Here is a 16,265-nt window from a genome sequence, read left to right on the forward strand (position 1 = left end):
AATCCCTGAGGTGTGAGGGTCTTGCATTTACATATCCAAGAGTTTTGTCATTTGTCCAGCACTTCACAATGTTTATGTTGCTCCATAGGAAATATATCCAATAATTGGTAAGACTATGGTGGCCCAGGTTGAAAAGTGTGTGTGTACATACACATGATATACATATTCATAATGAAAGAGAGGGAGAGGTATTAAATCTAGTATGTATGTATGTATGTATACTGCATTTCATCCTAAGGCCCCAGGATGGTTACAACATGATAACAAACAATAATAAAATTTCAATTAAAACAACTTGAAAATAAAACACAACTGTATCCTTAAAAAGAGAGGTGTGAGCCACTTATTAGCCAATAGCCTGGATAAAAAGAGCAGTCTTCAATTTCCTTCAAAAGTCTGGGCGAGAAGAGCCATGTGGATCTCAACCACGAGTGAGTTTCACATGCTAGAGGCAATCACTGAGAAGGCCCTGTCTCGTGTGCTTGACAAGTAAGCCACAGTAGGTGTTGACACATGGAGCAGAGCCCTCCTAGCCTACCCCCGCATCTACCTAGTCAGGTGGGTAGATTAACTCATATGAAATCCTACTTGCAATCTGTTTTATCACCACATTGCTCTTTCTTTAGATGAGGCCTCCGTTCCATTCTTGTAAAATGTGAATTATCATGATCCATTTCACAGGATCTTTGTGCATGAAAAAGTGCTATGTAAATAATATATAGCTATTTATATGTGACATATACATACACTCCAGTGTAAATTCCCACACTGGCTTCCTGATAGCTCCTGGATCCAGCACAGACTCCTTGTTTTCAAAATTTCCATGGCCTTGCTACTCATTCCTCTTTTCTCTCCATGATACATCCCAACCTGTGCTCCTTCAGCTCACACCTTGATGGTGCTGCCTTTCTCTCTCAAAATCCTTCCTCTTCACTTTTTCTGTGAAAACCTTCACATTTCTATGAAATCTTTGGCACAATCCTTTAATCTTTCCCCCCTGCTGAAACTAAACCTAAGTTTAGTTAGGTTTACAGAATTCCTATTTCCCCCTTTATATCTTCAATACCATTTGCCTACCCTGTGCCAAACTTTAGGTTGCAAGTTTCTTGATACATAGAGTTATCTTGTTGTTACTCTGTAAAGCACTATGAACATAGATGATACAGTACTACCTAATTATCAATAACAATGCTACATTTGTACATTTAGTCATTTAAAAAATAATTCTAAACTTAGTTGTATTGTAGTGAACAATGCTGCCATTTGTTTGTTTTTCTAAAAGTTTAGGCATTTTGTTTTTGTTTTTTGTTTTTGTAGCTACTGCATGCCCGGTATTGAAAACAGAAGGACATCCGTTTAGCCGTATCTACAAAGAAAACTTTGAAGTTTCAGGTGGGTTGCCCTTGCAGGGAGAGAATCCAAAATTATTTCAACACAAAATAGAGATTTTAAAAATTACATGTGCCTTGAATTTTTAGAAATGTTTTTTTGATTAAAGTGGAGTATCTTACTCTCAAGAGTTATAGCTAAAACACTTATATTCATCTTTGTTTTATTTTTCCATTCATGCTTGTTATAATTAGCATGGAATTAGCATTCATTTCTGGAGAGTGACATTTTTATCCTTATTTATTCAGATGTCAAGAAGGAAACAGTAAGTGCTATCTTCAGAGGTTGCAAAGTCAAGTGCTTGGGGAATTTCATGCTAACACTTTCTAAAGAGAAAATGAGACCTGGACATTTCTGTGACCAAAATCGTAGGATTTGAAATGGCCTGTCAGCAGTTAGTATAGAAAAACCAACCACCATATGGCACAAATCAATAATTTCTCTCAACCTTGTTGAATTGCATTAAATGAACAATAAATGATCTCACTCTATCATGTTTTGTAGGTTTTGATTTAGCAGAAAGCTTTTATTTGAGGCAGACTTCATGTGGAGTTGGAAACCCCTGCTTTAAGTTGGGGAATGCACCTCTTATCAGAGATTCTCAGTAAGTAATACAACACATTATCTTTGAATAACCATTTAGTATCCCTGAATGTTGTTTTGGTATTTTTCTTGGGTTCTCTCTAATACACATTCTTTACTCTTTTTTCTATTGGTCTCTTCATTCCACATACAGTATTTCTGGCTTGAATTTCCACTCTTTGTTTTCCACGATGTCTGGTTGTCTCTTCTGCAGATTTTACTTTAAACTTCAGCTTTAAATGACAGCTTCTATGGGAACCAGCTTCAGATCTTATTCCATTCAACCTACTGAAACTAAAAGCAAATTGTGATTGAAATAAAATGGCATTATTAACTACTTGGAATATTCCAAAATTAGATTCCTTTTTAAAAACAATCCTGGTAGAACTCTAATACAAAGATTAGAATGACTACTCAAAGGCAGAGAGATACTTATATATGGTAAAAGAGAATGGAGACTTAGAGTAGAAAAAGTAATGAACTGGTTTTTTGAAAAAAATATTCTTGCCTTGTACTGCTAAAGTTTTAGAAACATCTGTTTTAGTCCCCTTCTCCCCCAGTGAATGAAGGCATTAATGGTATACAGCCGTAGCCTCACTCCAGATGGGTGCAAATGCACACATCCAAATGCTTTGAAGATTTTCTTATTCAGAAGATGCCCCCCACCGCCAGAATACCTAAAGTGTCCTTTACCAGCCCTGAAAACAAAAATGTTGTTTGGTACAAGTACAATTTAACTGGCGCTGGTCTGCATGGAGCTCCCCGCCACCCTGCCTTTCTCTTCATGCTTCTCTTATGCCAAATTCATAAACCACATTTGGAACTCTGATGGGGGTAGTGTTGGAACAGGAAATTCTGCCAAACATGCAAATGTGCACACATAATGTGTGTTCATTGCATCTTTTTGGAATGATGCCATCATAACTGAATAGGGCTAGATTACAAAGAAAGAAGTCTAGGAATTCTAATGATTCCCATCAGAACACTTCTACTTTGGTTGCCCAGGTACCGTCCATTCGGTTCATCTTCCTTTTATACATTGTCTGTGTCAGATCATGAAGTTTTAGACATGGCAATGTAGCCAGAGGTAACATGACTTGTATGTTTGTCTCTTTGCTTCGTATATGTAAATAGACGCTGGGTATACTGTGAGTAGCAGAACATTGGTCTCGCCACTACAGGAAACGAAAGGGTATCTGATTAAGCTGACTAGAAAGTGTCAAGTAGCTTGACAAGTATCCCCTTACATTTCACTCATTCAGCCATAGCATGAGTGATTGTGAACTATGCTGTGCCTCTTCCCTTGTGTGATGCTATTTTACTTTTCAATGGGACTTGTGGCAGCTATTATGTATTTGTAAATATTTCCTCAAAGTCAATATGAGGAAGCAGATTTTTAATGAATGTATGGACATAGACTTTGGTCAGGTTTTTCTGCTTCTGTGTTTTCCTTTTGGGGCTTTTATTGAGATTTGAGGTTTTACCCTATGGTAAGTGGTTGTCTGCATACAGTTTCCTTATTATATTGTCTAAAAAAGAGCTTGATTGCACAGGCATGGTGATGGTGTGACATACCTATGAGTAGGAACAATTAATGTCATGACAGTCAGTCAGTCAGTCTTTATTACTGTCTTTGACCAATACCACTACACCTAAAGCAATTATATAATTTAAACACAGCCATACTAATAACATATGTTTTTAACATACCAATAACAATGTTTCAAATTTTTTTATTACTGTTTAGATTTTTTAATTGCCGTAATTTCTGAATGTGTTAGATGTTTTAATTATTGTTTTAATAGCTGGTCTTGTTTGTCTTTGTTTTTGTGAACCGCCTGGTGCCTCTGGATTCAGGCGATATATAAATCAAATAAATAAATAAAATATCTGGACAGTGGTTCTAACCATTAGCAAGCAGAATACATTGAACGCATACTGCAGAATTACAAAATTTCACAACTGAGTGTGTGATTGTCAAATTAGTATCTGATAGCATATATTTGACATAAAATCCTTCTGATCGTCCTGTGAAATATTGTAAAACAGGATTGATTAATATTTGCCTAAAGGCTAAATAAAAAGCACACCACAAAAGCACATGTGCAACCAACTCGATCTCATCTGAGTTACCGGGGCACTCTCTCTACTCAGTCAGAATTCTACTATATCTGGCAGCTAATAATTCCAAGGGAAGGGCTATCATCCACACCCTCAGGAAAGACCATCTATATTTAGGGAGGGAAAGGAGGAACAGATAATCTGCTGGGCGAATTCTCAATGCACCACTAAGTAGGTGGAATGTACTGGAGCGTTAGTCCCGGTCTGGACAATTCAGAGGAGCTGTGCCGCCACCGTGCCATGCCTCTAACAAGTGCCCTCTGGCCACCCCATTAGGGTCTTTTTAAAGGTAGGCAGGGGTCCCCCCTTTGCCAGTTCTGAACTGGTTCATTATTATTGGTGCAATGGAAACAAAGTTCCCAAGGCAGCCAACACATTTTTATTTTAAAAACCAAGTACAAATTAAAACACTAAAAAATATGCAACAACATCATAATGAAAGCAGCAGAAACACAGCAGAACATCAAAGCAACAATGATAGCAGTATACCAATAAGCATCATTGACACTAAACACATCATTTCGGCTTGCCTTTTTAATTCTTCCCTGAATCAGAATACTAACAGGAGATCAGGATCATATTATGATATGTGGGGGTGGGGTGGGGGGTAAACCCTTTTTCCTTCATGCCATGATCCCAACACCACTGTCCCTCACAAGCTCCTAAAAGGCCCAGGTGGGAAGCTTTCATAGGCATCAATGGAATCCCTCCCAGGGCCTATAGGAACTGTTTTTGTGGGGACGATGGCATGAGGGGAACTAGTAAAATACTTCTCCCTGTGCATCATGGTCCTAATATTGATTGGTCCTCTTTGCCACTGCTATTTTGATTTGAAAAAAGAGAAAAGACCAAATGATGTGTTTAGCATCACAGATGATTTTATCATAAACGCTGATGGCCAGATAGCATGAAATGTCTACGGTCTTTGTTAGGCACCTAAAAAAACTTCAGGGGAAAAGTGATGAAGACTTCTTTAGGGAGGATGTTTCATAATCTTAGTGCCACTGTTGAGAAGACCCAGCCATCAGGCTACTTCAAGGGCATATGGGGCAGAGCAAAGAAGACAAAGAAGCCTTTAATGTGCTGATTGTTTTGTAGAGGAGAAGGTCATTAAATTGTGTCTTTGAAATCACGTTTGGTGTGTAGAGCAGATAGGATAATGATTTCAGTGGTTTAATCTGGCAGATAGGAGAGACTTATTGAGAAGATCTGGGAGGTATAGCTTATAAGCTATTTAAAAATTCAATGGACAGGATCTAACTTTGTTTCATAAAAATATTAATTAAAATATTGTTTTCCATTATAATGTTTAATAATGTTTTGAAATATCTATTTTTAGATGGATTATTTCTGTAAAACAGATTAAAATTCTCCTTCTTGGAGAATTAATTAATTCCTGTCTTTTAATTTTTTATCTTTTGCAGTTATACAATAGCTCACAAGTCTTGTCTTAAGTGACTCTTGAGAAGCCATTTTCATGGGTTCTGCGCTCAGTACTGTGGTTCTTAGTTCTTGTACTGAACAGATCAACTGCCCATTAATCTCAGTTCATAAAAATACTTAATAGGTCCACCTTAATTTTCAGTGGGAATTTTTTCCTACATTTCAGGATTCATTGTGTTGCCAACTTGTACTCATACAATGCCTACTCATACAATATCTATTTGAAAAAAGAAAGAAAGAAAAGAATCAGTGCTCTAGCTGTTATAGTTTTCCTTAAAAGGTACTTTAAATTTAGCTGAAAACTGCAATCCTGGAAAGAGATTGAAAATGCACCTCATTGGCTGATGCAATTATGACATCACTTTCCTTGATGTCAACTACGGGGCGGCAGGGTAGGATTCTTTCAACTTTGCTAACAAATAATGAGGAGGTTGCTGCAGATCTGATTTGGGTGTGATACTGCTGAGGCAGGGCAAGTGAAGAACTCTCTATTTCTCTGATACTGCAGGCCTTTGGTATATCAGTAGTTAGCAAAGTTGGAATAATTTCCCACCTTCCACCCCCACCCCCCCATGTAGTTTACTGACCTTAATAATTTTGGGGCCTGTTTGTTCAGTTGGCAGCAAATTTGGAAGAAAAAAAGCAAAGCCAAGCCATACAGCAGAATAAACTGCAGTATCTTTGCCCCAGAGAAGCCCAGGAAAGTGATGTCATAATAGCACCAGCCAATGAGGTGTGATTTCAGTCTCCACTGTTGCTAGGCTAACTTTGAAGTATATTTTCTTGGAAACCATAAAAGTTAAACAAAAGTTCTTGTTTTTCTACCAACTGATTATGTGACTGGATGCAGTGATGGGAATGGTACAGAATGTAGCATGCCTAACAAATTTCATAATATTGCCTTCTTCAGTGACACTAAAAATGAAGGTGCCAATAACTATATTAAGAGTATTAAATATTAAAATAATAACAATCTCACATTCAAGACAAACAAATTACATGAAATGTATAAACAAACTATGTATTGCAAGCACTATCTCAAAAACAGAGAAGGAATCAATAGAATTCTGAATAAGGACAATTATAAGGACACTTCTGTATAAAGATTTTATTTATTTATTTATTTATTTATTTATTTATTTATTTATTTATTTGTTGTTCAATTTTTATACCGCCTTCTATAATGCATTTAAAACCTTAAAATCAGTGAAACAGTAAAAACCATAAAACACACACACACACACACACACACACGCACGCACACACAAACCCCAACTATTAAAAAAACAAACAGAAACAGGAAAGCTGAGAAATCTGGCAGCCCCTAAGGGGTAAAAGCCTGAACAAATAGAAGGGTCTTTAGTTTTTTTAAAATTTAAAAAAACAAAACAAAACAGCCACAGATGTCAAGGAGTGGACATTCACTGGGAGAGCATTCATTGTTTTAAATTGTTTTAATGTTTTAACTTTGTTTTGAATTGGTGTTGTTTTATCGTAAACCACCCCGAGAGGTGGGTTTTGGATGGAATACAAATATGAGAAATAATTAACTAATAGTGTAACGCCCCACATGTGACAATAGCAACTGTATTTGCAGAATTCCTCATGTTTGTGCCAGAGCACTCTTGCACAACTATGCACACGTCCGATTACAAGGTGGATGGACCATTGCACAGTATGTCAGCCACTGAGGCTTTTCTCACAAGCAGCCAAGACCAGGCTAGGGCAGCTAAGCCTGGGCTTGGTTGCCTGTGGCAAGCCCGACTAAGGAGCCCGCCTCTTAGAGTTGAGGAAGCATGTGCCAACAGGATGGTTGTCTGCAGGCGAGATAAGCTTTCCAGGGTTTCCTCCCCACCCACCCGGCTGCACGATCATGAGAAAGGCCCCATTGTCTTTCATGGCAGTACCATAGCATTGATGTGGACCAGAGTATGACACTTTTCCTTTAACCACATGATTTTCCCTGAACTTCCTTAAACTGATTAGTTTGGCAGGTGAATACTGGATGTATATGAAGCTTTCTACCAGAGCTGTTATTTTGAAACAACATGCTCTAACTGAACTGCTACAACAAGGCAATAGAATAAGATCTTCTCTAAGTAAAAAGGAATGTCCCCCCCTCTTTTCCCCCCCAGCAAAAATGTACTTTTATCACTGTTCTTCCCCCTATACATATAATGAAGTGGTAGAAGAGCAAGCAATGGGTTTTGTTTTTTTTTAAATTAGTGACAGTCTCATTTTAGCTTGTGGCAATATAGTAAGGTCTGCCATTGTATGGCTTCTGTCTTTGCAGACAGTTACCTGCGACTTTTATCATGTTCAATTAGATATTTTCTTTATAATAGAATTTGCAAAATGAGAACTATAAACCTCTCCATACCACCACAACCCCTTTCAAGAATAAAGAATTCATTGCTTTGGTAAAATCACTATGATGTAACAAACAAGATTATTCTAGTTTTCCCCTGAAGAGACTGAATCATTTGTCCTTGAAGAAGAGTCATGACTTGAAACATGTTGGGCCTTAATAGATTGCTATTTGTGGAAATGTGAGGTCTCCCATCTCTTTTTGTTTTATCCCCTTCAAGTCAGCAAAGAAAAAAAACCAATGCCAGATTGGCCTTGTAGCTCAGCAGGGGCTTACAAGACGTGGTAGAGACAGCGTGGTAGTGACCCACCATGGTTGAACTGCTTTCATAGTATCCCTATGAACTGAAATAGTATCCTTTTGAACTGAAAAAATATTGGCTGGCATCCAGACTAGTGTCGCACTAGCATAACAAGAGAAGTTGTATACACTTAAAAGGTTTACAGAAATGGTGGTACTCTGTGATGTTGTGTAACCACTGGTGGAATACCTTCTCCAGGACAGGTTGCACTACAAAGTTGTGCAACCTAATGTCAACCAATCAATGAGGCGGGTCTCACGATCAGTGAGACCTGCCTCCAGAGGGTTTGCGGGGAGAGCAGGCTAAGCCAGCTCTCCCCGCAGACGATCATTGAGTCCTGCCTGGGCAGCCGGATCGGCCACCCATACAACTGCCAGATTTGTCACGGAGCCGGCAGGGGCTGCAGGGATCGGGGGCCACACGGCCCCTGGAAGTTCCAGCATGTTAGAGAGACCCCTGAGCTGGGAGGCTGCTTTTTAGCCTCCTGGTCGGGGGTCTCCTCGTGAGTTGCCATGGTGCGGAGCGGTGCCATGGCAACACATGATCGTAGTGCCCAGGCTAGCAGAGTGCTCGCTCCATTAACCTGGGCTTAGGGGAGGGCTCTGTAAGCGGGTAACCCGCTTGAGAGATTCTTAGTCCGTTTTTGGCGACCTTGAGAATCGCCTCAATATCTTTATTATAGTCTTTGACCAGCATAAGGCAAACAGAAAACTGTCATCAAAAGTGAAAAATTAAAACTATAAAACTATAGTTTAAAAACTCAGTGCCTATGAGGGCTGTGAAGACAGTGACTATAACATACTAAAATCATAGTGCTATAAAACTAAATACTATTAAAATTATGAAATTGGATAAAAATTTAAAAATTTAAAATGTGATAAGCATTTTAAAACATAGAAGCTATATTATTAAAAACAGCCCATGTCTATGAAGACAGTTTGTATGTGATATCATAAAAGCCAGAGTATTGCTGTAAAGTAAGATCTATTATAAAAACTATTAAATTAGTTAAGATTAGGATTAAATTTTAAGTTAGAATTAAGATAAGAATTGTAGGACTGGGAGCAGGAGATGAGAGGCATCAGTACAGGCATGAGCTGTGTCAGGCCTGATTAACTATTGTCGGCAGTCAGGTCCCTGTGAATTTTGCACGCTGCCCTGCGGAACTTGACAACGTTCTGTGTTATGAGGGGATTGCAGTCAGTAGTAATGAGACAGAATTGGCCTGTGTGGCCTGGCAACCTGGTAAGTAGTGGGAGGATGATGGTATTGCTGATGTCTCTATTAAAAAGGCATCAAAAGAGGATGTGCTTAGAAGTTGCCCAGCGTCACAGGGGCACAAGTGTTCAGGAAGGGGATCTTTCTACATCTTCTGTCTAACACGGCCAAAGGGAGGGCACTGCAATGGGCCAGGATGAAAGCTCTTCTGTGGTTAGGGACCTCCAGCTACATAAGATATGCAGTGGGTGACACTATGTACCCAGAGGTGTTCTTACCCCAGAACCTTGGGGCCCCAGTCTGTGGCCTCCCAGGTCTGGGGGGCCTCCAAATGGTGGTGGGGGCCTCCTGCCACCACCCTGCACCTGTCCCGCCGCTGCCCTGTCACGCCGAATCTCCAATTATTTTTTCATAATTTCAGCCCTCATGTGAGCAGCTGAGGGGTAGCGGCTGGGGGTGTGTGTGAGGTGCCTACACAGTTGAAATAGATTGTCACAAGCCCATGACATCATGGGCTTGCGACAGTCTATTTAAACTTCATAGGCATGTTGGAGTACCTCGCAGTTCTCAAGAACCACTGGGTTGGACGGACATGCCCAGCAGTTTCTCCATCCACCACCACCATGGGGTGGGAAAGACCTGCTTGGCTCACTCCATGGCCGCCGCCCCTCGGCCGCGCACATGGCAGTTGAAATTATGGGGGGAAATGGAGGTTTGGCGTGGCATGGCTGCGGCGTGGTGGCAGGAGGCTTCCAAAAGAGGTTCTGGTGGGCCTCGCAGTGGGAGGGGGGCCTTGTGGTGGGAGCGGTCCAGGCACCAAAATTGCCTAGATGCTGCACTGCATGTACCTTACGCTTTCAGTGATGAGGGGGTTTGGGACCCTGCCTATGCCAGTTTGGCACTGTGTGTCCATTATATGCTGTTTAGGAAGTGTCCTGGCCTGCCCGCATCCCAGGGAAAGTATGTGGGGCAGGGAGAACCCGAGTTATGATAGTTTTGCCAACAAAGTTCACTTCCATGTGGATTGGTATTCTTTCTCCAATGTTAGGAGGCTAGGCCCATTGGGAAGGAGGGTAGTCTTGGCCAGAAATTGAATATTGACAGCCATACTTTGGCCTCCAATTTCACTAGGTCTGCCTCCAGTCGTAGAATGACATTGGAGACACAGCAGTGTACCTAGAATTCTGCTCTTAGGAATTTAGACTAGACAGGCTCCAGAGGGGTGATGGAGAAGGGGACCAGTTGGCCTCCATAGAGGAGCTGTGCCAGAAACGTGGCCTCAAATAGTTTAAGGGCTGCAGGTATGTAGTAGCCTCCTTCTGATTTTAGGATGGCCACAGTGCTCTTCTGGGCATTTTCGGCAGCATAGCTGCCATGGGCCTTCCTAGTGCCAAATGCATGAAAGACCACCCCTAGGTACTTAAAGCATGAGACCTGCTTGATTGTATTCCTGTTTATGCACTAGGAGAGTGTGTCTTTGGTCTCTTGGCAAAGGCCATGATTTTGGTTTTGTGGTAGTTTATTTCCAACCAGGCCTCCTTTCAGTAAAATGCAAGGCCTCACTACAGCTCTTCTAAGTCCTATGGGGGTCCAGGAGACAATTGCCTCATTGTCTGTGTAAAGCAGAATGGAGATGTGTTCCTCAGCCAATTTTTGGTGTGTGTGTGTGTGTGTGTGTGTGTGTGTGTGTGTGTGTGTGTGTGTGAAAGTCCAGATTATTTATGTAACCCACCATGGTGTGTATATAGAAGTTGAAGAGGAGTGGGGGCAAGTATGCAGCCTTGTTTGATGCCCTTACAGGTATGGACGGTGCTTAACAGATGACTTTGGGGATTGCACCTGACTTTAACCCTGGCTTTGGGAATTGCACCTGACAGAGACATCATAAATACCTTCATCCTCCCACTACTTACAAGGTTGCCAGACTACACAGGCCAATAGAGGGTAAGAATGAGAACAGGTAAGAATGAGAGCACTGTGTTCTAAGTGGAATATTTCTCAATTAGATTGTCGTAAATCTGTCAGGCTAGCCAGACGAAGCATAACAGAGGCAGAAGCAGAACTGCGAAGTCTAACAGGAATAAATTATCCAAACCAAGACCAGTCCAGGTCAATCCAATAAATCCAAACAGAGACCAAAGTGAAATGCATGGGCAAGGTCAACACAGTCCAGGGTCCAAACACAGTCAAGGTAATATACAAATACAGCCGATTAGCTCACAGGAAATTGATGTTGCTATCAGCAGGGTAGCTATGTTACAGGCTTCTTAAATAGGCTGACCCCTGGTGCTGTTAATCAAGAGTTGCTGAATCAGCAGCTTTGCCTGTTGTACTACGCATGCGGCTCCTTAACTCTTGCTGTCTCTTGGACCGGCGCCTCTCCACAGCTGAGACCTGTCGCGCCTCCTCCACAAGAGCTGCCTCACCCGGTTCTAACACATCTTCGATTCCCTGTGTGTTGGACCCACTCTCCTTTGCAACTTCTGATCCTTGCCCACCCTCCTCTGCTGTCAGCTCTGTCTCCGCCTCCAACTCCTCCTCGGAGTCTTCCAGCATGCCCATGACACAGATGTTGAAGAACTAGGCACCAGTGTTCCCTCTAACAGGGATTCCCAGATGTTGTTGACTACAACTCTCATAATCCCTAGCCAAAGGCCATTGCAGCTGGGGATGCTGGGAATTGTAGTGAACAACATCTGGGAATCTCTGTTAGAGGGAACAGTGCTAGGCACTGGTCAATGGTGGGTCGTTCCTCCCTGAAACCAGCCTGCTCCTCTGCAAGAAGGTTTTCTTGATCCAGACAGTCTCTTAAATTTCCAATATAGGTGTCTGGTGGAGAGCTTGCTTATAGTACTGAACAGGCTGATGGGTATATACCATATTTTCACACCAAGAACCCACCCATGGCAAGTGTCCTCACCTGTTTAGAGCCCACAGTTTTAAGTGGCTCTATTTAAAAATAAATTAGAAACCACACACCCAGCTGCTCTCCACACCCTTGCTGCCTCCTCTAAATAATGTTTCAGTACCTTCTATTTCTGTACCTTTTACATGCTCACTGTAAGGAGACTGGCCTGTCAGGCAAACTCCGCCACCCACCCCCACTACTTAGTATCCAACACCAAAAGGCAAGCAGAACTCCCTGTCAGGCAAACTCCACCATCACCCCCCACCCCATGCTCAGTATTCAGCACTGTCGTAAATCTTTTAGCTCAGCCAACCCAGCAGGATTTACAACCCCCTTCAGCACTCCCCCTGTGAGTTAACAGAAAGTAGCAGCAAAGCTGCACGAAGGAAAACAAAAAGGCTCACAAAGAAAATAGTAAATGAATCAAGTCCCCTGAACTGAACTAGGTACCCCCCTCTAACAATAACTGAGTAATAACTGAAAACAAAACAAAAGAGCAAGCAATGAAAAAGAACAAAGGATACCAGAGCAAGGAATTAACAAAACAAGAACACAGAGTAGGAAAGAACAGAACAAGGGCAAACTGGAACTCGGAAAAATTGAGAATTCAAAATAGACCACGGTCCACAGTCAGCGAAAGTTACTAACAGCATCAGTGGAAATCACAGACTGCTTGATATATGGCTCAAGAGAACCAGCAGCCAATCAGGCTTCCCTGAGTCAACACTTCTGCTTCCTCTCTTGTAATCTCCTGTACCTGCGTGTCTCCCACTGAGCTTTCCTCTTGAGACGTCTTCTCAAGACAGGTGAAATCCCAGCCTCCTCCTGATCAGCCTGCTCCTGATCAGGATTCATGTCTGACAGCTGTTCCGATTCCTCAGCTCCAGAGTCTGGTCTCCCTGCCAAATCCTGTTGCTGTGCCTCTGAGCCCTCACTAGCAGGCAAATCCTCCCGTTCCTCCTCTGACTCAGAAGTCAGAAGTCTGAGCCATGACAAGCACTACGGGTAATATCCAACACTTGCCAGGGCCAGGTGGCATCCATCCAAGAGTCCTTAAAGAACTCAAATGTGAAATTGTGGACCTCCTGCAAAAATGTATAACTTATCCCTACAATCAGGCTCTGTACTGGATGACTGGAAAGTAGCCAATGTAACACTGATTTTCAAAAAGCGATCCAAGGGCAATCCAGGAAATTACAGTCTGGTTAGCTTAATGTCTGTTCCAGGCATATTGATGGAAAGCATTCTCAAGGATAAAATTGTAAAGCACATAGAAGAACAGGCCCTGCTGGGGTAGGTTGGGGGGACTAGTATGGCTTCTGCAAAGGTAAATCTTGCCTCACCAATCTTTTGGAGTTCTTTGAGAGTGTCAACAGGTGTGTGTATAAAGGTGAGCTTGTTGACATAGTATATCTGGACTTCCAAAAGGCTTTTGACAGAGTTCCTCATCAAAGACTCATGAGAAAACTTAGCAGTCATGGGATAGGGGGACAAGTAATTTGTGATTGGTAAATGTTTGAAGGCTAGGAAACAGAGAGTAGGTATAAATGAAGAATTTTCACAATGGAGGGAAGTAAGAAGTGTCATGGGCATGCTATCGGACTCTGAGGATGAGGAGGAGACAGGCAGTGTGACAGTGGAGGACGGAGTGCAGCAACCTCAAAGGCAAGAAGTTGCAGAGGCAAGCAGAACCTACACACAGGATGTTGAAAAAGAAACAGACCCTAGTACGACAGCTCCTGTGGCGGCGGTGCAGCCGATCTCAGCTGTAGAAAGGCATCAGTCAAAGAGACATGAGGAGATAAGAAGACGCACATGCAGAACAGCTCGACTAACAAGAAGAGCTGCTGAGTCAGGGACACATGATTGAAAACACATGGCTTCAGCATATTTAAGGCAGCTTCACAGAGCCCCTGGTGGTGCAGTGGTAAAACTGCCGCCCTGTAACCAGAAGGTTACAAGTTCGATCCTGACCAGGGGCTCAAGGTTGATTCAGCCTTCCATCCTTCTGAGGTCGGTAAAATGAGTACCCAGAATGTTGGGGGCAATCTATATATATAATTCTCCTGGGTGTGCCCAGGAGAAATGCGTCCCGGCAGCCCAGCTGATTGGCTGGACTGCAGGGGGCGCCTGATTGGCTGGCAGCACACCCAGGAGAACGGCAGTGGCGGCCATGGCCGGGGAGCCAGGCGGGCCCGGGCGCGGAGGCGAGGCGGCGGGCCTGGCTGGGCCCGGCCGCAGCAGCACTCTCGGGCCCAGTGGCGGCGGCGGCGCTCTCGGGCCCGGCCGCGGAGGTAAGGCGGCGGGCCCGGCCGCAGCGCAGGCGGTGGTGGGCCCGGCCGCACTAGAGGCACAGATGCTCTGTGCCCGGGCCCACTAGTATGCTAAAATCATTGTAAACTGCTTAGAGAGCTTCGGCTATAGAGCGGTATATAAATGTAAGTGCTATTGCTATTCACCTCAGCTGCATTGCTTGTAGCAACATTCTGCTTTGGTGAGCTACCCAGCTGTGTTCCTGCTTGTTTTTGCTGTGCTTTGACTCCGGACCATTTGGACTCTGTTTGTGGAATTGGACTTGGTTTGACTGACTGGATATTGTAATGACTTAAACTGGCTTTGGTTTGGAAATTGCTTACTGCTTGGCTCTGACATTCTCCTTTTGACCCTTTGCCTACTTCACATTCCATCTGCTGATATATAGCTCTAGATTAGCCTGACAGGCTTACGACACATGGATCTGTACTCGGATCGGTGCTCTTTAATTTATTCATAAATGTTCTAGAAGTCAAGGTAAGCAGAGAGGTGGCCAAATTTGCAGATGACACCAAACTATTTAGGGTAGTGAAATCCAAAACAGATTGTGTGGAGCTCCAAAAGGATTTCTATTTTCTCCAAACTGGGGGAGTGGGCGATAAAATGGCAAATGCGGTTCAGTGTTGGCAAGTGTAAAGTGATGCATATTGGGACCAAAAAAAACCCAAATTCATATATAGCTGATGGGATCTGAGCTGTTGGTGACTGACCAGGAGCAGGATCTTGGGGTCATGGTGGACATACATTGAAAGTGACAACTCAATATGAGAAAGGCCAATTCCATGCTAGAGATTATTAGGAAGGGGATTGAACATTCAATTTCTAATATTATAATGCCCTTATACAGAACTATGATGCAGCCACGCTTGGAGTACTGCATACAATTCTAGTCACCATACTTAAAGAATGACAGTGTAGAACTGGAAAAGGTGCAGAAGAGGGCAACCAAAATGATCAGGGGCTTAGAGCACCTTCCTTATGAGGCAAGGCTACAACACCTGGGGCTTTTTAGTTTAGAAAAAAGACAACTGCAGGGAGACATGATAGAGGTCTATAAAATCATGCATGGTGTGGAGAAAGTGGATAGAGAGAAATTCTTCTCCCTCTCACATAACACTAGAACCAGGGGTTATCCCATGAAATTGATTGTCAAGAAATTTAGGACCAACAAAAGGAAGTACTTTTTCACACAACGCATAATCAACTTGTGGAATTCCCTGTCACAAGATGTGGTGACAGCCAACAACCTGGATGGGTTTAAGAGGGGTTTGGATAACTTCATGGAGGAGAGGTCTTTCAATGGCTACTACTCTGAGGGCTATAGGCCATCTCCAGCAGGATGCCTCTGAGTACAAGTTGCAGGAGAGTAACAGCAGGAGTGAGGGCATGCTCTCAGCTTCTGCCTGTGGACCTCCCAGCGGTATTTGGTGGGTCACTGTGTGAAACAGGATGCTGGACTGGATGGGCCTTGGGCCTGATCCAGCAGGGCTGTTCTTATGTTCTAAGAGGTGACCGAACTTCCAAGTGCTAGCTGGATACTAAATGAGGAGCACTGCTGTGCACCTGTGCCCAGATTAGGCATTGGGCACAGGTGCACCTCTCATTTAGTATTCAGCAAGGCG

The 16,265-nt window shown here is 42.8% G+C and overlaps 1 protein-coding gene across 12 annotated transcripts in view; it reads left to right on the forward strand.

Moving 5' to 3' along the window:
- The window catches only part of COL19A1 (collagen type XIX alpha 1 chain), a 404,037-nt gene that overhangs the window by 36,163 nt on the left and 351,609 nt on the right, over positions 1–16,265 (forward strand). For all 12 annotated transcript variants that reach the window (XR_008314075.1, XM_053286727.1, XM_053286726.1 and 9 more), the window contains 2 exons: positions 1,318–1,392; positions 1,894–1,993. Coding sequence is in view for 11 of the 12 variants with exons in the window: in XM_053286727.1 (XP_053142702.1) it covers positions 1,318–1,392; positions 1,894–1,993 (175 nt within the window). In the remaining variant the exon portion in view is untranslated. The remainder of the gene's footprint in view (positions 1–1,317; positions 1,393–1,893; positions 1,994–16,265) is intronic.

The sequence above is a fragment of the Hemicordylus capensis genome, chromosome 1, assembly GCF_027244095.1.
Source record: "Hemicordylus capensis ecotype Gifberg chromosome 1, rHemCap1.1.pri, whole genome shotgun sequence".
Lineage (NCBI taxonomy): Eukaryota > Metazoa > Chordata > Lepidosauria > Squamata > Cordylidae > Hemicordylus > Hemicordylus capensis.